This window comes from Anarrhichthys ocellatus, unplaced genomic scaffold (assembly GCF_004355925.1).
Source record: "Anarrhichthys ocellatus isolate YVR2014 unplaced genomic scaffold, GSC_Weel_1.0 scaffold9, whole genome shotgun sequence".
In the NCBI taxonomy this organism is placed as follows: domain Eukaryota; kingdom Metazoa; phylum Chordata; class Actinopteri; order Perciformes; family Anarhichadidae; genus Anarrhichthys; species Anarrhichthys ocellatus.
The window spans coordinates 222,744-245,323 of record NW_022280039.1 but is presented as its reverse complement, the minus strand read 5'-3'; the positions used below and the strand labels follow the sequence as shown (position 1 = coordinate 245,323).

At 41.5% G+C, this 22,580-nt stretch overlaps 1 protein-coding gene across 2 annotated transcripts in view; it reads right to left on the bottom strand.

Moving 5' to 3' along the window:
* Positions 1-103: 103 nt before the first annotated feature.
* Positions 104-22,580, bottom strand: part of pip5k1bb (phosphatidylinositol-4-phosphate 5-kinase, type I, beta b) — a 48,933-nt gene continuing 26,456 nt past the window's right edge. The window contains exons 2-15 of one of the 2 annotated variants that reach the window (XM_031849126.1): positions 22,128-22,226; positions 21,957-22,025; positions 21,017-21,147; positions 18,355-18,472; positions 15,569-15,721; positions 14,843-15,142; positions 7,906-8,108; positions 7,483-7,566; positions 6,649-6,697; positions 6,441-6,525; positions 5,832-5,990; positions 4,287-4,413; positions 1,554-1,677; positions 104-1,411 (exon numbers count right to left, since the gene is read on the bottom strand). In XM_031849126.1, coding sequence (XP_031704986.1) covers positions 1,409-1,411; positions 1,554-1,677; positions 4,287-4,413; positions 5,832-5,990; positions 6,441-6,525; positions 6,649-6,697; positions 7,483-7,566; positions 7,906-8,108; positions 14,843-15,142; positions 15,569-15,721; positions 18,355-18,472; positions 21,017-21,147; positions 21,957-22,025 — 1,605 coding nt within the window. In that variant the 5' untranslated portion in view covers positions 22,128-22,226 and the 3' untranslated portion in view covers positions 104-1,408. The remainder of the gene's footprint in view (positions 1,412-1,553; positions 1,678-4,286; positions 4,414-5,831; positions 5,991-6,440; positions 6,526-6,648; positions 6,698-7,482; positions 7,567-7,905; positions 8,109-14,842; positions 15,143-15,568; positions 15,722-18,354; positions 18,473-21,016; positions 21,148-21,956; positions 22,026-22,127; positions 22,227-22,580) is intronic. The other variant, XM_031849127.1, reaches the window with a different exon arrangement.

The following is a 22,580-nucleotide window of genomic DNA, read 5'->3' as shown; positions in this document are numbered from 1 at the left end:
ACACACACACACACACACACACACACTGTGTATATATGAAGCTCTTGAATGTTGGGATTACAGAAGCCTTCTTTAGGAGCTAAAGTAGCTAAACAGGAGACACTGAAATTTTAGCAGTTTATTTATAGGAGTCTCTAAATATAAATATGCATTGTCTTTACATTCAGCGATTAAACAATTTTTTTCAGCAAATGGTAAAATATTGAGATTTACACAATAAATTATGGTTTCAACCAACGCTTTATGGTAGAATTCAACATTTATAGTTGGATATGGTCTCGATGAAGAGGTATCGACAGCTGAGGCATGTCTCCTTACTTCTTGAAGAGGACACAAGTATTCAGTATCAAAGGATATCCTGAGTGAAAGCATCTTCAGTCATGACGAAAACCCCACAAAACTATTAGCTCCACATCAAAAATAATCTACAATGTTCCTTCACTGTCTATGTAGTATCAAGGACTTACAGAGGTGTGCATTTATAGAGTAAAAAGAGAAAAAAACAAAGTGCTATCACATATTCAAATCTGTGCTTATGGCAGGTAGCCCACCCACCTAAGCAACATCTCCAGAGAAGAAATATTTCTTACAGTAATCATAACCAATGTCAAAAGTGCCTTTTGATCAAGAGCGAGTCCGTCGTCACTCTGCTTTGCGCTTCATCCACGATCCAGTAACGGTCCTTCTTCACTTCACTTCACTTCACAGCAGCCCTTTGTCAGGGCAGCACAAATAACAGTCCAGTCCGGATAAGGTGTGCTCTTTAACCGCGTCACAGTCTGTTTGGCCTCGGGAGCTTCAAAATCCATCACGTCTGTTCATGCGAGTCTTTTCTCGTCGGTGTTGGCTGTGAGCTGGCTTGTGTCTTCTGTGTGACAGTGTCGCATCCCTTTTAAATCAGGGACAAAGATGCCATCATGAATTCACTGTAAACATTTCTCTTCAATCCACAACGTGTGCAGTTGCGAACTTTGAAATGCTCTTTCATTTCTTTCTGGTCAGCAGAAAAAAAAACATTTAAATAAATGTATCTACCCTCTCATGCGATATAGTAAATATTTAGATCTTTGTGTACAGTAGGCCATGAAAACAGTATACATATATAAAACTTAATGGCACTGTGTTGACGCATGCTCTGAAAAGCAACACTCAGTTCAGCCTGATGTTCATCACATTACATGATGTCACATGGTTCCTGCAGATGTCCATCACTGTGACTCTGTTGGTGTCTTCTTTTAGTCCATCAACCAGTGGAGAATCTAAGAATTTTTATGTGTTGGCAATACCAGTGGCAACATGGATCTAACAGCACTGGAAGTGAAGTCAAGGGTCAGCCTGGCCGGTCCAATGGAGTGTGGCGATTGTCTTGAATTGGCAGGAAAAGATGATGGTTGTAAAGCTGCTCTTTTCACTGTCGGGGAGGAGAGAGGAAAAAGGTGATTGTCAACGTGGGTTAAGCCTAAATGTAAACAAGCTAAGATAACCAACATCTGAACACCTTATGAGAATGACCCCAATGTGACCTGAAATGACAAACAACTGAAACAACTCACCAAGTAGACATCGAGAACAGATCCGTCATCACGGTCTATGTCCACATCCATGGTGCTCTGCTCTGAAGTGAGGCAGATAGCACTGTCTTCCAGGGTAAATGTGGAGCTGGATGCAGCATCCTCTCTGAAACAGAAAAAATATATTTTCATATTAACCTGTAGAAGACCTTTCCTGGGAGTTTATTGTCTGGGTCCCAGGCAGTTAAAGTAAAGCAGGTGTCTATTCTCTCCAGAATCAAATCGCACACTATTGCAGAGACATCAAAGAGATGAACCGACTGCGAGCTGAATGGGAAACCTGTCTGCTGTCGGGCCTGAGGCGGCCGAAACTGAGTCTCAGAAATGTCTCGCAGGAAATGAACTAAATCTCCTCAAGATTGACCAGATTTGTCCACAGTGGTCTGTCAAAATGAGACCGTTGCTGGGAGAGTATTCACAACGAATGGGAATATGTTGCATCAGAGATACAAACAAACATAGAAATGTGATTATTCTAGAAAAATGCACAGGTTAAATTCAAGTAATTTTGGTTTCAGCTTATGAAGCAGAAAATGTGTTCAAAATGATGAGTAGTAAGTGTCATGTTTGAATTAAAATATGTCACATTTGTACGATAGAGTGGCGCCAACTCAGCCATCACCTTCTGCAAGAGCAGAAAGGAGCCCTCCAAGCAGCCAATTCAAACGCATGTTAACATCTCTTATAGTCAATCAGAACACTGCAGCTCTGGTCCTCACTAAGACCAAGAAAGTGGATCACATCACTCCAGTTCTAAGGTCTTTGCACTGGCTTCCTGTCCAACAAAGAAATTGACTTTAAAACCCTGCTGTTGGTTTATAAAGCACTGAATGGTTTAGGGCCAAAATACATCTCTGATCTGCTGCTACCTTATGAACCATTCCGACCCCTTAGGTCGTCTGGGACCGGTCTACTTTCTGTTCCCAGAGTCGGAACTATACATGGAGAAGCAGCGTTCAGTTTTTCTGCTCCACATATCTGGAACAAAGTCCCAGAAAGCTGCAGGTCTGCTGAGACCCTCAGCTCCTTTAAATCAAGATTGAAGACTTTTTCTGTTTGCTGCTGCCTTTAATTGAACCAGATTCAAGGATATTAATCAATTCCCTGCATTTCACTACTGTATTCTATTTCTTAAACTGCACTGCAACTTTTATTCTACTTTTAGCTTGTTAATGTTTTAATGACTTTTTAATGTTTCAATCAATGTTCTTAACTGTTTTAAATCTCCTTTTCTTTTGCCTTATGTTTTGATGCTTTTAATGGTTTTATGTGAAGCACTCTGAATTGCCTTGTTGAAATGTGCTATACAAATAAACTTGCCTTGCCTAAAATCCTGGAGGTAATTTGATTTGAACTAAATAAGCAGCATACAACTTGCAACTTACAAATACAAGTACTTCAAGTAGGAAATACAGAGCAATCACATGTATATCTTTAAATGTAGCTTGACCATCGGGAGACTTGATTGCAATATTGCTCTTCAGCCCTTTTTACATTTCACCCACCAGGGGGCCGCTTGAGAGCTGTTTTCATTGTTTGTACATCAGGTGACTCACTGATAAAGCAATATGTTTTTACTCTTTTATGACATAACTACTTTTTGTGTTCAAGCCAGGTAGAGAGGGTAGCAGAGGAGTACAGTGAAGGAGATATATGAATGGATAAAGCGATGCATGTAAATAACAGCTTTGCTTTAAAACAACCCTAACCTGACTCAATACAAGGTGTTATCACTGTAACAGGCAGACCAGCTGTCAGACAGGGATTGTTGTGGGTGGCTATATAGCCGCCACTGCACCGCTTGTCCTCTTTTGTCACAGTCTTTCTGCAGCATAATGGCACGGAGTAAAGCCATGTCAAAGCCGCTGTTTAAATATTTATGAAAACAGTTGACAGAACAATGTCAGCGCAACAGCAGGTGACCGACGAAGAGACAGGACCGGGCAAGTCGCACAATGAAGCCTCAGAGAGCAAGCTGAACCTGACACTGCTGCAGAAGGAGAGGTGAAAGATGGGGAAACCCGCAGAGGACGAAGTGTGCTTCTAGCAAGAGACGAAATTAAACTCGCTTTTACAGCCAGATGATATAGTGTCATAAAATGAGTGTGTGCCGTAGGTGTAATTGAGTTTTGTAATGCGCCGATTATTATTTCATAATGTACGGTAACATTTCTATCAGATTTTACAATATGATATCAGGTAATAACATATAAAGGTCTTCAACTATAAAAACACTATAAATTTAGCTGCAAGAGTTGGATAATAAAATAAAGTAAAGTAAAAACAGATTTCCTGAAAAGATTTCTGTACTTCTGGAATCTTTTTTTTTTCCTTGTAATTGAAAGAGACTAACAGTAAACAGCATCACACACCTCATCCTTTGACTTTAGTGTCTGTATGTTGGATGTTTATTGAATGCATGTTGCCAAGCCAGCTGAGTCACCTGCTCCATGACGCATGTCACCAATAAAACCATGTGACGTAAGAGGTGTGGTGACAATAACGTGGGAGTACGTGAACGTGTGTGTTTGTTTTGGGCGTGGCAAATTCACACGTCTTCCTTCTCGTCCTGAAGGCCGTAATGTGTACAGTAGCCTTTCATCACGGTTTTAAGGTGAAGAAGTACACGTTACACCCCTAAAAACGACACAGAGTGTCATGATTTAATGAAAGCAACCAGAAGTAGTGAAAGAGGAAAACTAGTAGACAAGGTACCTCTCCTCTGTTTGCTTTTCCACGTTGACAAAGATGGAGGAGGTGGAGATGGTTCCCATGGAGGAGCCCTCGTAGAAGGATGGGTTGGCAGGGACCAGATCTGGTCGCAGGTACGAGCCAAACACAGCTGAGGGTAAAAACATTCACATGCATGTGATGTCAGTGAAGCAAAACAAGTACTTTCCTAATTTCCCATTTCCTATATTTCCGTCTGATTTCTGCTGCCTGGTAAACGCCAATATTTTTCCAACTCCATGCGTCCAGTTTGGACCGCAGGTTCTTTTTTTTTTTTTTTTATTTGTAGTCTCTGTTCTCAGACTTTTGAAAGCTCCTACAGATCCACATAGTCATTAAACATCTTTTACGCAGGCTGAGTAGTACTACTCACGATGCGCAAACTGAACTTTTTTTGTATAATCTGTGGAGTTCTCCTTTTGTTGAGAAGACACACATCGACCAACACTGACATCCACAGCCATAATTTCCTGGAAGACCAAAAATGCCCGATTAGTCAATCAATACGATCAATACAGCATATAGCTGTGGATCGTCCACCAGTAGAAAGGAGAAAGAGTTATTCTTGTTATTTCTATGTGCTTTCTGTTGTGGAAAGTTTAAACAAGCCTAATGACTGAGACAAGGCAAGGCATGAGGATTTGATTTAAGTTAATTGATTAAATGGTCCCAATAAAACGGACATATTTCCTAGTATCAACCTCACGCTTCAGAGGAAATCAGATTTTCTCTGCCCTCTTTGAGACTGATTTAGTAACCGTAAAGAGAGAGTCAGGAAGTGAAACTATCCAAGTTGCTTTGTAGTATGTTGCGTCACAGCTGGAGACACTGATGGGAGAGTGCTTGGTTGTACAGAGGACACATGACCCCATGAGTTCTCTGTCTGCTCCACACCCTTGTTTCTTCCGGCGTGGCGTTGGCTAACACTCCATCATATCAAACACAAAGGTCAGACGCTGTTGCTGAACATGTTCGTCATTGCAGACACTTTCTTTCATCCTGTCTCAAACAGCTGGTTCATAGACCTTCTTGTACTGGGGTCAAATTATGATTATGAGAGAGTGAAAGGGGAAGTGAAGATAACACAGCTTAATCTACATGACTTCTTTTACATATACCCTATGGACACACACATGCAAACTCTGTAACGGATGGGCTACTAATAACAAGGTGGCCTCGGTTTTCTTTCCATCAACGCCAAACACTGTATCAACCAGTGACAGCTGGCTCCCCGGGACAAGAGGACAATATTTTTATGGCCGAATGAAAGTCGCTGTTTATGGGCTTATAGTCTCTAAAAAAGCTCTAATAAGCCATAAAAACTAGGGAATGATTAAGGTCATCACAGACTAGACTAGACACGTAGAGGATAATGGTAAAATGGCAAGTGCATTCATGATAATCATTCAGGTTTTACAAACAACCTCCTAATAATTCAGGCACTTCTATGAACATCCCTGAATGTTGTCAAATATCCAAGATGTGAACGGTCGGAGTGAGATTTTCCGAAAAAGTTGTTGTTTTCTGTACCTTGTCCGTCCAGACTGGCCAGGCTGCAGGCTCCTCCCAGCCTGTCCCTCCTGTCGTCCTTGCTCCTCTCATCTGCCTGCAATGAAAGGATCTCCTGTGAGGACGACTTCAGAGCCGGGATGGACATCCGAGTCCTCTTTGAAGGGGAGAACCGCAGTGCTGCAGAGCAAAAAAGAGCCATTGAGGGAAAGAAAAGGAAAAGAGAGCGATACACATTCAGGGAAGCAGAGGCAGAAAGAGTAAGAGGAGCAGATAATTGGAGGAGAAAGTGAAAAGAGACGATTATGAAATTAAATCCTTTCCTGTCATCTCCCTCGGACGGGACTTGGCGACAGTTAATAGCACGGCTAAATCCCCAAATCTTTGCCTCAGCCATGTTCATTTCCACAGGGGGGTCCCGCATGGTTGCATAACATTGTTACTATATTTGATGGTGAAGGGAAGTTCCAAAACTACTTCCTGGCTTTAACTACAACCAGGCCCATTACCAGATCAGCGGCTTATAACTGTGTACTTTTGTTTCTGAATTGCCAAACAACAAACTCACTTAGTTTTGAATGACCTAGCCATGTGCACACAAATGCGACGGCGATCAACCTGCAGACTTACGCTGAGTCTTTCTGAAGACCCGTGTGCTCATGAACTTGAGGAAGCGGCTGGCATAAAACCCGGGCCGGTGCACCGAGACGGAGTCCTGAGGACAGTCAGAGAAGATGCAGGGCTTTTATTAGAGAGCCACTAGTAGACGTAAGAGTATGTTACCAAAGGCTCATTCATAAAAGCAGCAGTGTCAGATTTGAGCAGGCTATCAACTCACGCCATCGTACACCAGGGCTTTCCATGAGTGTTCCAACTTTTTAATGAACCTGGGGAGAAACAAAACAAAAAGAAGCCTCGTCACAAACATATCCGCTTGCCCAACAGCTTCCCCTTTATGCTTGATCAAACTTCAGACTCTTGCCCCTTGGCATTTAAGCAGAAAATACATCAAAGTTTAATGTTATGTAACGCTGTCTTTGAGGAAAGCAAGCTACCAGAGGTAAGGCAGGATTAGCAGAGACAAATTGGCCTATTCATCCCTTATTCCTCCAAGACCCGATCTCACCTCGCCCACTCTGTGTGCATTTCATGCCTCGACCAACCAGGCTGATGCAGATTTATGTGAATGCTTTTAAATTTCCAAGAGTTTGAAAAGCTGATGTGCCCAAAGGCTTCCTCCTCTGTCACTCGCCGCTTGTGCTCTCAGGGAAAGGCAAAAATCTATTTGTAAATAAAGAAGACGTATAGGCCGGTGTGTCCATTTAAATCATGTTGAAAGGGGAAAAAGTCCTTTTAGGATTGCGGTAAAGTGGATTCCCATCGATGCAGGGTGATAATTCAACATTAAGAGGTCTTGTCATAGGGCAAGCATCAATTGCAGCTTTGGTCAGTCCTCAACTATTCATGCACATTTTCTATTAATTGTCACATCTTTATTGGCCCTTGATGAGACATTTTACTTCTCAGAAACTGAGTCAAACATTTCTGCAGATCATACAGTCAGATATAAATGGGTTTCATGGCCCCGAAAGTCAACAGATCCAATCAGTAATCATAAGAAATCACCCGTATTAGAAACAAAATGATAGCAGGTATATATAAAGATCGTCACCTGTATGACTGTAGGATATCAATGATACCAAGGAAGATGAGCAGCTTTTCTTCTTTGTGTGTTTTGGCAGGGATGCCACCCATCCTATAACATAGAAAAAACAATCCAGCAGTCAGAGAATACCTACTGTTCTTCTGCAATGCTTGAAACACTGCGCAGATATTTATAAAAGAGGCACTTACAGTATTTACATTCATGTGTCTTGCTGTTAGTACGTGGAACAGTGGCTGTGTTTGTATTTGTGTCGCTATGGTTATATGAGAGCCTGAGTGTGTGTACACTGTCTGAGTGTCCTGTGCGAGGTATGAGCACGGTTGTATAACTGTGTCTGTGAGGAAAAAAGGTGGCGATTAAGAGACAAACAGAGGCAAAGAGTGTTTGCCCAAATATGCGTGCATAATATGTGCATATGAGCCGACTCACGTGTCGTCTGTGGTGAGGGCTTCTGCAGCCTTGCCGTCTCCCTGGATGGACTCCATGGCAGTGGAGTAAAGCACCCTCTGACCCACAGGTCTCCTCCCGTCGCCCCCTGCCTGGCCCAGCTCACCCCCCTCTCTCTGGCTCTGGTCCAGGACATGCACACCCAGCAGCAGGCTGTAGTCCATGATCTTAAAACTCTCCAGCACCTGTAGCCAATTACAAGACACGCAGATGTTACAAGATGAATCCTTTGATAATGAATGGCACACGTCGGATTGAAATAACAGGATATTTCCCATTTTCTAAGAGCTGTGTGGACCCTGAACAGATTACTTTCCTGGACTGGATGCTACACCTTCAGCTCAAAGAAGGTAAGTATAGTGATATTATGAAATGTTTTGAAAAGCACTCCCAAAACACTTTCACAGCCTTTGAGGCACTGAAACTGTTACACATTGACCTTCAGGAGCCTTTGCCCAGTTTCCCAGAGACTCTGCGACTTAATGTTTGCTTCAGTGCTCCAGTAAAGCAGTCATGGCCAGTCAAGGGTAGAGAGAGAGAGAGGCAAGAGCTTCATCTGGGAACAGGGTCACTGTCAGGTAGCCAGTCTTATCTTATAATCGAGACTGGATAAGAGTTACTGTACTGGTTTATAATTCCCGACGTTAATACAAGGGTGTGGCAGAGAAACAGAGATTGCGTGACTTATCAGAAATAGAGAGGTGAAAGCAACATGCTTTTGCAAATATAGCTTACTTTCCTGTCAATGCCTTCCGTCAGAGAGAAAAAGAATCAAATATATAGCTCTTTATAACTCCTCAGTCATAAATCTCTCTGTATCAACTGCTTCAATGTGTGAATCAGTTCATGAAAAGCCACAAAGAGGAAGTTGAGAGGGTGGTGAAAAACAAGCTTCAGAAAAAACTGCCAAAACCACACTCCACTATCATCTTGGTCTTATCTTGGGCATTCTCACTTACACCCCATAAATAACACAATATAAACCAAATAGGATTAGAGGCAATAAAAATTACTAATCAAAAAAAGGAATCAAAGAGAGCCTTGACCCAGAATCCAGAGAGCACTGGCCTGTTTTTGTTAAAGAATGCAAGAATGTTTTGAACTACAACTTCCTCTTATCTCTCCCTAGATAAGCTGTCTTCAATGCACGGTCAAAGACGATATTATCTTTATTAGTTGTCCAGTTTGCTTCTGTAATAGAAACGGCTGGTGTATAAAGTCATAGTCACACACATTCATACTCAAACACACAAACACAAAATCGACTGAATGACCGACTCAAACAAACACTGGGGCTTTTGTCTGAGCTTTGCCTTTTCCATATCACAGATTTGCATCCCTTCAGTCAAACTCCGGCCATTCTGAAACACCAGCCTGCCTACAGAAGGCCATTACTGTGCATCCTCGCCCCGGCTTCTCCAGGCAAACAATCAAACCATCACAGCAGAAAGAAACAGCTGCATTTCTGTGATTCTGAAAAACAATGTGAATATCTACAGGCAAAGTAAAATACTCAATAGTCAGTTAGTGGAGTGGAATACTAGTGATTCTTAGAGGCATGGCAGCCAAGTGTTTGGGTCCCTCTGCTCTCATTTCTTTTCACAGTGAATGGGAAAGGCTAATCCTCGCACTTCTGTAGAGATTGAGCTTTGTCACAGCATCCCCTGATCTGCAACAAATCTCTGATGTTTCTCAGTATATTCCCCTGAAGCAGTCCTCCACCTGTCGATCTCTGTGCCATTAGGGATGTCGAGCTCCCCATAGTGTTCACTGGTGTGCCCCACTTTGCAGTGACACTAATACACAGCAAGCTTTCCTAAAGCTGTGGCTGTCTGCGGAAAAGAACACAGAGCTTCTTATACTCCTTTTGTGGGCTTGCTGGATCACTCACCCCGGGTATATATCACAGGAATGTCTCTGCTACAGTATGCATCTATAATTAATGAATGTTGTATTACTTAATTATAGATGTTGTTGCTATCTAAAACCTCATTACAACTGTAAAAATGTAGTTTTAAAACAATTTAAAAAAAAATTCTGTGTCTGTTCATTCTCTCCGACACTGTGAACATAAACTGAGGATAATAAATTAGTTTATTGGATAAGATTAAATTAGATTATACATGAATGAAAGTATACAATAATTTCACATTACAAGGTGGTATGAAGATCTTTAAAGAGCTGCAATGCTTATTTAAACAATTGATTAATCAATCGACAGAAAACTAATAGGCAACAATTTCGATAATCAAGTTATTTAAGACAATTCCTTAGCAAAAATGCAAAAATCATCTGCTTTTTCTTTCAGTTCTTTTTTTTTTTTCTCTGATGGTAAACTTTAACATTTTTAACAAGAAAGCTAAACTTTTGGCTGCAGTTTTTCACTATCTGCTTACATTTTATAGACCAAGGAATTAGTTGATTAATAGAGAAAATAATCAGCAGGTTAAGCAATTATGAAAATGTTTATTAGTTGAAGACCTGTGTAATTAACAGCCATGTTTATGAACGTGGTTAAGGATCCTGTTGAAGCCTTTCTTACTTCTGACTACAAGGCCAGGGCCTTGGTTTTCTGCTGCTGAGATTGAGAGAAGCCATTGTTGTTACAGGATCCCAAGGTTGAGAAGAGGGGGAGCCATACAGTAAATGACAGTTTATGATTGGCTACACTGGCTGCTATGCAACCATTATTGTCCAAGAATGCATGCCTTCATTGTCTGAATCATTACTTCTGCACTTTTTCGTGCATGCAATGAAAGGACTCCTGTTTCATAAATTCTCAAACAGAGTGATGACGGTACGTAGATGTCATTTGGCCTGGGTTTTCCCCAAACATGACGAGGTCTCAACTGTCAAACGTGATGTGAACATCAGTGTCTCAGCAGCTTGACATCATCAGAAGCATCAAAATCACACACGCACAGCAACGGTACAAACACACACTCACTCAACAATAAACCCTCTCTGTCTCGCTCTCTCTGTACAGTAGAGTCCAACATGAATTATTAATGCCTTGTGTTGTTTTGGCATTTGGGGAGTATCACGGGAGCTGCAGAGTAATGGAGAGAGTAGACTTAAAGGGAAGAAAATGTACCCTGTGTTTCCCTAGCAGTGTCCCACATAACAGAAATATCTGATTCCCTCAAACACATTACTCATCCTCCTCTTTGTCTCATCCCTTTCTGCTTCAACTCAACTCAACTCTGACCTCCCACACTCCTATGAAACAGAATTCCCAACACTCCAAGCTCTGGAAAAATAGCAAAAAGAAACATGTTTCAGAGGCCTCACCACATATACTTTTATTGGACAACAGTCCGCTTCCTCATTCCCCCCCGCCCTTCACCCCCCTGTTGCTTAGCTTCTGCCGCCCCCTCCTCTGTGTTTTGGTCCGCAGCGTCAACTGGGGTGACGGGGTTAGCTGCTTACTCATGGAAATGGACAGCGATTCTGCTTAGAGGGCACTTTGCTTCCCGCTCAGGAGGCGAAAGCAGGAAGCCATGACAATAATAAACTGTACAGCACAGCAGCTGCTTAACAGCCTCACTTACATACAGATATACATGCCATACCATGTACTTTATACATGCAATATGTGGCACATAGAGGTCTTAGTGCAGACATGTCAAACTCAAGGCCTGCCACATCATTTTATGTGGTCCACGAATCCGCCAGCAAAAAAAAAAAAAATAAATAAATAAATAATAATATCCCCATGGTCGAAATTATGAGATAGAAAGTCGAAATTATGAGATAGCATGTTGTCTGTGTGCCGACATTAAAACTATCACAACAGGTGGACAGGAGAGAACAGCCCGTAAAGCGGTTTTCCAACAAGTGATTGAGTTGAAAATGATCGACAAATAATCCCAAAATGTCCACGAAGAGAAAAATTGATGCAGAGGGAAGAAAATGTAATTTAAGATGGGAAAGCGAATACATGTCTGTGCTTCAAGGAGAAAAAAAGCTCTGTCTTCTGTGTTATGATGCGTGTCGGTGATGAAGGAATACAATTTATGTCGACATTTTGACACCAAACACTAAATTTAGCCTCCAAGAAAAACAAAGTTGTCCAAGAATTAAAAGGCAGACTGCAATCGCAGCAGAATATATTTACAAAAGTCACAGCCCAGTGCATGCTTCAAGGTATGTGAGCAGGTGAGCTCCGACCAGATACAGACTTTTACAAATGTCAGTTTGTGAAGAAACACCATCGCAGACCGAGTTCAGGCACTAGCAGGCGATCTAACAACGCAGCTAGCTGAAGATACGAGCAGTTACTTGTATTTTTCATTAGCTGTTGATGATAGCACAGATCTATCAATGTTTATAAGAGGCTGAAGGCAGACCTGACAAGTCAGTGAGGAGCTCTCGGATGTAGCTGCCATGCACGGGACGACGACGGGGAGGGACATTAGTGATGCAGAGAGGTGACAAAAATAGCTTTGAACAAAGTTAATGGAATAACTTGTGCTTGAAGATATTTGTCTTTGTTATTTTCTTTAAAAATTTGATCTTTGATAGAGTAATGTGGGTTTCTTAACCCTAAATTAAAATGATTTATGTTATAATAACAGAAATGTGCTTAAATATAATTTGACATTTATATAACTGCATGTACAATCTTTTTACACTTGAATAAACAATAATCAAATGCAGAGACAGTTATTTAACAATATGTTAGGGAGTAGTTACAGTTATACAGTCTTAGAGTTACAACCGGCCCTTTGAGGGAAACCGTAATGCTGATGTGGCCCGGAGTGAAAATGAGTTTGACACCTCTGCCTTAGTGGGTAGACAGTTCATGTCTGGGGTACGTTTGGGCGAGGTTGTAAATGGGAGTGTGCTGTTAGTTCACGGAAATACTGACTTAGCAAGAGGAGAGAATGTCATTCTTAAAAAGAAAATAGAGGAAATCGACAAAGTCAGCATATTGGTCAATGATGATGAGAGAGCCTTAACCTGAGGAAATCACTTAAAATTCCTCTCTATTTCTGGTAATCTTTCTCGAACCAAACATCACAAGAGCCATGTTTGTGATCAAGATACTGTTAAAGGGCTGGAACAGCAACAAGTTGTTGACACACCTTTCCTGGAAGGAAAGTCCACTTTCCCCAAGAAGAAACACAAACAAGTGTGGCAGAACCAGAAGATTTACTGTATCAAAAGTAACTTCATGTAGAGTTACATTTTCTATCTGATAACACATAAAGAAAAGTAGAGCTGAGAACAGAATAGAAGAGAGCTCTGTTTCCTAACAGGCAAATCTAAATTTACCTACAGCAACACACTGTTCATTACCGCTAACTCCGTTCCATGCTCCACCAATCACGGTTGTTGATAACACCGACACGTTTCTTCTATTCCAACACGCTAATAATTTAAACATTGAACCTGAGGCTGGTTTAATGGAAGAAATTAAGTTATCTAAATGGTGCTATGCAGAGTTGCCAGGTCTGTCAGGTTGGACGAGCCCAGCAGGAAGTCTCTGGGCCTCATCTGTAAGATCTTGGTCAGATTCCACGTTAAATATGAGACTGTTGACCCTATGGAGAAGCTGTGTGTATATTTTGTGTGCGTGTGCGTGTGTGTGTGTGTGTGTGTGTGTGTGTGCAGTTACTGTATGTCAAGCAGAACAAATGGGATTACAGCACGGGGGGCTTTAGGCTGTAAAGCCCATCATAAACCAGCCACTATGAGGGTAAAACACATTAAATCAGTGTCTGGAAGTCACATTGGCATCAGCCATAAAGCCATCCCAAGAGGTCATCCACCTTGTCTACACTAAGAACAACAGAGTAGGAATGTCACTGCACAAACATGCACCAGCCCAAGAGAATTATTCCACAGTTTGACGACCCAATCAGCAATTCAGCTCTTCTGTTCTGGTTTTTTTGCCTTTTAAAGCTTGGAGGCTTATTCCTTGCCTACAATTGTGGTCCACAAACACGTCAGCAAAACCTGAAAATGTATTGTACATGGTCCTTTAGTCTGTACTGCTGGGCTGTTTTCACATACAATTTCTCTCACACTGATGCAATGTAGAAAGACGGAAAAAGATATGAAATGAAGTTTGGGCTATTTTCAGATATTTGATTTTGAATGTGGTTTATATTCATGCCTCTAAAAGCAGGGAGGTACTGGTGGATCACCGGAGCACACACATTATGTCTCCTATTAAACTCCAAATATCCCCCTCCAGCAGACAGGTCTCCTTTAGACCGGAGGACTATCTTTGGCTAGAGCTCTGAGTCTCTCACGCTACCAGGATCATGTCTTAATCACATTCAGTGTTTGGAGAGCCGTCATGTACTGAAACATTGCAGCGCAGAGATGGCAGAACAAAGCCCAGTGCAAACTGAGAGCTTAGACTGAACACACAGTGGAAACACACAGCAGTCCTACTGACAAACACATGGAAAATAAAAAAATACATTTTGTGCCATCTAAGATGTGCACACACTGTCCCGAACTAGAACACAATGTAATTAATTCATAGAGTGTTTAAGCTTCCATACTCTGTTACAAGAAGAGGTCAGTGACATCCTTTCAACAGCTATCTATCTCCCTTCACTTCAGTGGATCCCAGGTCCAAAGCAATCTGCTCTAAGCTCTGATACGGCACAAGACACAATGTCCATGCGGTGCTGCACACAGGTCAAAATGTTTTAGCAAAGGAAAGAGAGGCATGAGAATTCAACAGAAATGGCCTTTTGAGGAAAATATTCTGATAATGAAACAAAAATGACTTGATCCTAGACTTCCTTGTTTGTTGTACACCTTCCTTTTATGGAGTAATAGTGACATTCCTGTTGCAGTCCAATGAAAGAAAAGTCCAATGAACAGAGAGAGAGAGAGAGACAAGAATGAGCATGCATATACAAAATCACTTGCTCCACACACTGCTAAAACCACCTACCCGACAGTCTCTCTGCAGGGTCTTCATCAGGTTGTTGTATGTCTCTGCATCAAAGTAAAGCCCTTCTTCATGCATGTCCTGGAAGTCCAGGTCTTTGTAGGTCGGACAGGCCTTTTCTCTCTCTTTCCTGGATGCTCGTCTCTTGTAGGTGGATCCCTTCAGGTCGTATTTGTAGTGCATTTTCACGGAGCGCGGCAACACATTGTTCATTACCACCAGTCGGATGTTGATGCCTCCAGACTGGATGCAGTACAGTCCGTAGAATTTGGGCAGCAGTGTGCGTGGATTCTGGTTCAGATTCTGTGATGTGATGTGAAAGACAACTTGACTTTTATTATAATCATATTTCACTGATGCTTCTTGGATACTTTCTCTTCTACAGTCTAAAGAATTGTGAAGTGATAACCAATATGAGCGCAGGGGGTCTGAGAATATATTTAAGTAACAGATATGAATGAGTGAGCAAAATGATCAAATGTCCGACTTCTGTGCATGCATCCAGCTTGTCCTCCATCCCCTTGGCTGAGATGCTTTTCAATCTGATGGTGCCCTACAGCTTGAGCTAATGAGAACATTCACTGCATCTGATTCATGCCACCTAAGCATCTGACGAGTGATCTACTCAAATTCAAGACTTGGAGTGTTCTAGACTTCAACATTCAGACGTGTAGCTTTGCCACCTCACTAAGTGCTGGAGACCTCATGAATCAACTATAAGTGACTCACCATATAGTATCCAGGCAGTAATCTCTGGAGAAACTTGGCCTCTTTGTGCTGGACGGTTTTAATGATGAACTCGTCATCGCTGGTTAGGTAGAAGAGAGAGCCGCTGGCCCCCGGGTTGGTCAGCTCAATCAGAGGCTCATTTACGAGGGAGTACTGAGGAAGAAAAAAGTTGAATATTTTACATAAAACAGTTGTCAAACTTCAAGAAAACAGCTCCACTTGGAACATATCCAGACATAAACAGCTCTAAACACATAAGACTATAATAAGATGCTACACCACAGACATCTTTTGTTTTATTTGTGGTGGAAGAAAACAATCTCTTGGGGTACAAAAGCACCAGGTTTCTGATCAGGTACATGGTTCTTTTTTAGTGTCTGCTTACACTATGTGGCCAAAAAAAAAAAAAACATAATTTGAAAAACATCAACATGCAGCTATAAAATCTGGCAAGGCTTTCTACCCATTTTGGAACCTGGCCACAAGCGCATCAATGAGGTAAGACACTGATGTTGGGCGATAAAGCCTGGCCTGTTGGAATTAACCATTAAGGAGAGAGATGGGTATTAGGTCAAGGCTCTGTGCAGGCCAGTCAAGTTCTTCCACATCAAACTCAGAAAAACATTTCTACACGCATCTGACTGTTCATAGAGGCGCTGTGATGTTGAAACAGGAATGGGTTTGCCCAAAACGATTGCCACAAATTGTGAAACACATTGTTGTCTAAAATATAGTTATATGCTGTAGCATTGACATTTCCTTTAGTTAAAACTAATGGGCTGAGCCCAACTCATAAAAACAGCCCCAGAGCAAATCCACACAAAAACGCACGATTGTCCTCATTGTATAATGTCCAGTGTGTCAATGAAAGGGAGTCTCTGTCAATTTTATTTTTATCGTGCAAACACACTGATGAGTTGCAATGAGAACTGCAGAATGACCAGATCTCTATCACATCTGGATGACAAATCTGTCTGCCAAATTTTTACAAGATCTACTGACATTTGACTCTTGCTGCTAACAGACAGGCAAACTGTCTAACATGGACATGAACAGAAGCCGAGGGGTAATAAGGAGCAATTACTGCTTGTGCTGCTTCTCAATACAACACTAGAACAGATCGAGAGCCTTCATCCCACTGTGGCAAGCAATCAACTTGTGAGGGAGAGACTGTGAGAGCAGCCAACTGAAGAGCAATGTTGGATGTAAATCAGTGCGTTATGAGAGCAACATGTTCAGCGGAGCAACACTGGAGGCATCCGCTTACCTCTCCAGAGACTACCTCCACTGATGACCGTTTGCAGTCACGTTGACTTACTAGCACAAACACATCCGTAGTTTGTTGCATTTGCATTCAGGATACTGTGTGTGTGTGTGTGCGCATGTGTGTATGTGTTCTCTCTTTTAATTAGACTCTGCTGTAGCCTCTGTCTGAACGAATCATCATCATCTCAAGGACATCAATCATTAGCACATCCTCTAAGCTGCTGTGCCTCATGCCATCCTCCCTCTGCTGCCTTTAAGTTACATTTTGCCTTGGTCTCTCTTCCAGAGCCCTTTGTCTTTCACTTATGCAGAAATTAATTTGGCATTCAAAAACAAGAATGTAGCTTGTGGGGTTTTGAAAGGCTTACGAAAGGAAAACGGCAACATAACATGATAAAGCCCAAACAAGATTACACAAAATCAAATTTTGTTTGGTTTGTAAGGATGAATAGGCAACAAGGTACAGTATACTCTCTGATGAGCAGCAAATTACGTTAACATAAAGTATGGCATGTAGAGCACATAAATAAAGGATTTGACAGGGGTGTTTGAACATCTTTAATAAACAATCTTGCTATTTCTCGGCCTGTGTTTGTGTCTTTGATTGAGCAGGGAAATCACAGAATCAACTGATTTCATTCAGCTCTGGGAGCTGGTTAAAGCTATCGTAATGAGGACACACTCCGTTAGGTCAGTCATTACCTCCAATATCTCACCACCCCAATGTTTTGCCTTGACTTTATCCTCCCATCCTGTCTCTCCCCTGCACAGATGGTGTGCGGCATTACCCGCCCACTACTCAATCAAATACACGTTGAATTTGATGGATATTTAAGTATGCACTGAGGTGGAACGTTAGTGTTCAGTCAATGGGAAGTAATTCAAGAGAAATGTCTCTTGTTTCTGGGTGCAACGGTCATTTTACGTTTTGTATTTACTTACGTGCACACATAGAAACAATGGAATAAAATCAGATTCAACTATTCATGTGGACTGAGCAGAAATAAAGTGTGTGTGGTTCAGTATAGTGTACGCTTGAACCAGACACGTTTTCAACAATGTTAAATGTGTTGTTTTTGGCACAGTGATAAATAGAACAACTTAAAGCAATAGGGAGGGAACTATGCATATTCACTTGCTTGTTGAGAGATAAGATTGATACCACTCACATGTCTGTCCACTAATTATGAAGCTACAGCGAGCTGGCAGCTACAATTTGTGATTTTACGTGGGGTTATTTGTGGGACAATTTCTTGGAAGTGATTTCCTGGCCAGACAACTCGTGGAGAAGTCACTGTCAATAAGCCTATTTCCCAAAACATCAAACAATTGCTTTGAGTCATTTGTCCTGGGTAAAACTCATAAAGGGTACAGTTTCTCTAATGTTTCATTGTGTCTTACTTAAGCTATATGATGTGAATGCTTGTTTTGGGACATGAGGATTGGATTATGAGTTTATGACTGGTGTGAAGGTGGAATAAACAATAACCAGTTACGTCTCAGCTAGGTTTTAGTCTTACCAGGTAGTCGTCTGGTTTGATGCCGAACAGATCCCTGAAGTAGCGGAAGGCTAGCGGGGCATAGGTCTTGAAGCGAAAGTCAGGATAGTGATGTGCTGGGGTCAAGTTGCTTCCCTCACTGGGAAACAAAAGCATATATTGGTTCATTAGGTACATTATTCCAACACTAATTCAAAAAAGGTGGGGTTAAGAAAACCTTTAAGTCATTCTCCAACCAAGGCAGCACCAGGCGGGAAAGTGAACCCTAACACCTAATCTTTGTACCCGGGCAATTGAATCCAAGTAAGTGTATCAGTGAGCCCTTGTAATGTGCTCCACTCATGCATGAACAGGCTTTAGTAAAGTCATCTCTGGGAACCCAGATTCACCAGTATTGTGGTGACAATCTGGCCTGTCTAGAGTTCTTTGCCTGGAGACTGAAGGTGGCTCTGATTACTGGATGTAAACAATACCACACAACACATGAGCTTTGACTCTGAGGGGGAGAGGGAAAAGGTGGAAATAGAAAGCACCAAAACACACAAAATAACCTACATTTTTTGGTTGATTTGACTGGACCTTAAAACCTGACATTCTGAAACGGGCTTTGACAAAGACATGTGTCCTAGGGGAACACAACGACACAGGAGTAAGCATGTCTGATAAGGTTCAAATGAGTCAGCCGTCGAGTCTTTCATGACGTAAAGCAACCGCACTGAGCCTAAATCTACAAGAAGTAGGTTAATAAAGAGTTGTATTTTCCAGGGCACCTCTAAATCTGGTTAATATTCTAAGGACTTGGATGGGTTTCTGGGTAAAGAGGCTACTGCTTTGCTGTTTTATGCTGGTGCTATATTCAGTAATGCGATACAGGGAACAGTCAGGCTCTGCTGTGTAACACGATACCTGTGATTACTCCACAATGAAATCCGACTGCTCTGTTTAGTGTGTGAAGGAAACAACAATTATCTTTCATCAATGACTGACAGTCCATGATGGTAACATACGCCTCGCATGGAAACCATTTAACAAGACAGATCACCTGGAAATGTTTCATGCAATCTAATCAGAGAGCCATCTGTAGGTGTGTGTGTGGGGGGGGGGGGGGAATCTGCAACATCTCCAGCCATCCAAAACTAGAGTGACAGGACAACAGTGGAAACACCAGAAACAACAAGAAGAGGAAGAAGGGGGAGAAGAGTGGTGAGAAGGAGGGAAGCAAAAGCGCCTGAGAGCCGTCTCAGCCGCTCTCTCGGGACACTATGCCAGTGACAAGAAAGAGAGCGGTTTGTGTTTGTGTGCTTTTACAGATCACAAACACTTAGAGAAAGTAAAGAGAATTAAGAGGGAAAAAGTTGGGTGAGATGCAAGTTGTAAGACATTAATTTTCTCATTGTATTTTGTTTGTTGTGTCTTTTGTAATTATCTTTTTTCTCTAACCATCTAACCTTGATTTGTTTTAATTCAGTTGGCTTTCCCTGTGACAAGCTGGCCCTGAAGATAACTACAACTTTAGTTTTATTTCACCATCATGTGAAAAGGCTTGACGTTGGGTGCAGATTGAGGATGATATAAGAAGCAAGCTTTGAACTATTGATAGTCATCTCTGTCGGGCAGACACAGAAAAAAAGAGTAATGTTTTGGTTTGGTTGATGAGCAGTAAAATGACTATGTGCGTGCCAAGACCAGGTTTGCATGAACCATTATGAGTTTGCATATCCGGGTGCAGCATCTCAAAGGTAAACCACAAAGTATTTCCTTGTTAGACTCCAATCCTCTTCCTGAAGCTTTAGAGTAAACAGTCTGGGATGATCCATTTATTTGGCCACAGATAGAAAAACAACCAAAGAACACATGTTGCGTGATTCTTTTTGCAGGAATCATTGCATGTTTTTCAGGATAAAACATTCAAAGCATGTTTTTGAATAGAAAATAATTAACCCATTCAGCTAACATGAAATTAAACTGTATTTTCTCCTGTGAGACTGGCGCTGGTAGGTGACTGATCAACTGTATAACTACAGTATGTGTCTGAGCATCAACCTTGCACTAATGTATGTGTGAATACATGAGTCACACTTTCAAAGAATTCCTGGGTCTGTTTTGGATTGTGTCAAATGTCTCTAAGCTGATGATGTGATTGTGAAGACAGCCTGAGATGACCACACACTGACATATGTTTCGCACTGTGGCAGTAAAAGGCACGCAGTAAGCTGATTTCACAGTTGTCATCACGACTTATACTACCAGAATTAACTTTGTTGATAAATGATGACGGTTGCAGTTTGTGGGAGCAGCAATAATTTATTTGGACTGGATGTACAGCGCTTGCAGTTTCCACTGAGCATGATTAATAATAGTTTTAAATGTCTTCAATGCAAGACCAAGACATATATTTGAGCGGGCAGACAGACAAAAAAGCTTAGTCTTTCATTGCTTTCCACTCATTCACTTTGCAGTGTCAGGAAATTGTCGCAGCCAAAGAGCCGCCTGTTACCACCTACACATAATCTGTTTTTATGTCCTCTGATTCACTGGCTCTTGTAGACCAAATAAACTTGAGCTTATGCAAAAGTATGGCTGTCATTTTGAACGACAATGAGCAAATCAATTAACTCACACGTTTAAACGTATAACAAGTATAAACGTACGTCTGTGTGGGTTGACACTACACAGCACTGACCTGGGCAGAAAGACACTCTCCACCACATAGAAGTCTTGCATAAGCACATCTCTGTCAGGCTTGGAGGTGAGGTTGCCCACTGTGTAGCCAATACCGAGCTGAATGGCCCCCTTCAAGGCCGATGACGTAGTCTAAATAGGAACATAGAAGAGAAAACAACCCATTAGTCAGGCTGTTATATCATACTGTCACTGTTATCCTCATTGCATTCACTAATGGATGTAAATGTGAAGCTCGAGAGTGATAACTAGGGTTGCAAATTTCTGGCAATATTCAAGGTGGAAACTTTCCATAGGAATTTATGGGAATTAATGGGAAATAATGGGAATACAATGGAAATATAGGAGTTCTTTGCTCCGGCAAATATCATATGCAGGTAGAAACAAACCTTTTTACCATATTATTAGCAGAAATAATCCATTAATTTGCCAAACTCCTAAATTAGCATGCATATTCTGTACAAGCCATGAAAGAGTGTGCTGCTGTATAGTACAGTTTTGTGGAATGTATTCCACACTAACACTTTAAAACCCTAAAAAGGCTGGGTCATAAACACACAAAAAGACCTTCTAAGTCCCAACCTCAAACAGTAGTAGCCGTTGTGTACAGTCTTTTAATGGTGACATCTTAAGAAATGCTGCCATGAGCAGTGACGTCTGAATTTTTTTTTTTTTTTAAAGGAAAGGAAACAAGTGTGACCAGCACTTGACTGATCTCTGGCAGCCGGCCCTGGCAGGGGTCAGGACATTATGTGCTGGAGAAGGACATTTATAAGGACTCATGTAACTCTCAGGCTCAGAAGTAAAAACATTTTGGTCTTGTTGGCTCTAAACAGCAGCACTCCAAATTAAATGTTGTGGAAGCAGATTGACATTCATCTTAAGAGGAAAATAAAACCATACGCAGTTAAGCTCTTGTATGAATAGTCATACTTATTTACCTTTTTGTATGTTTTCTCTCTGCTTGTGCTCCAAGGCCCTCCCATTCCATTTTCTGTAGTGGTAGACATCTGAAAGAGAAAGTAAAAAGTAAAATTGCTGGTGCTAATGTGACAACTTAAAATAGCTATTTCCATCATAAATGACTGAAAAAGTAAAAAGCATAAACTTACCTTGCCTAATGTAAAGCTGTGCCCGACAAAACAGCAATCAGGGCAACATCTCTTGATTGTCAGCCAACATCAGCAGGCTTGGATCTGCCAGGGGACCTTCTGCAAGAGAACAGACGCACGGGTTATTATTAAATAACATAACATAATAATAATAAAAAACAGGGCAAAAAAACGCTCACAGCCTCTGCATTGAGTGAATCTGATCCAAGTTAAGATTTGACTGAGGATGGGATGGAACATGTCCAGCAGCAAAAATACCTTGATTAACTGTGATAAGTTCGGGGCCACTTAAATGCAATCACTCTTCTGTTAATCTCTGCCTGAAAGCAAAGGCAATTCATTTCTACTATTTCTAAACTTTCACTGTAAAACTGGCCTCCAGCATGAGATCACTGCTTTCTTTCTTTCTATCTATCTATCTATCTATCTATCTATCTATCTATCTATATACAC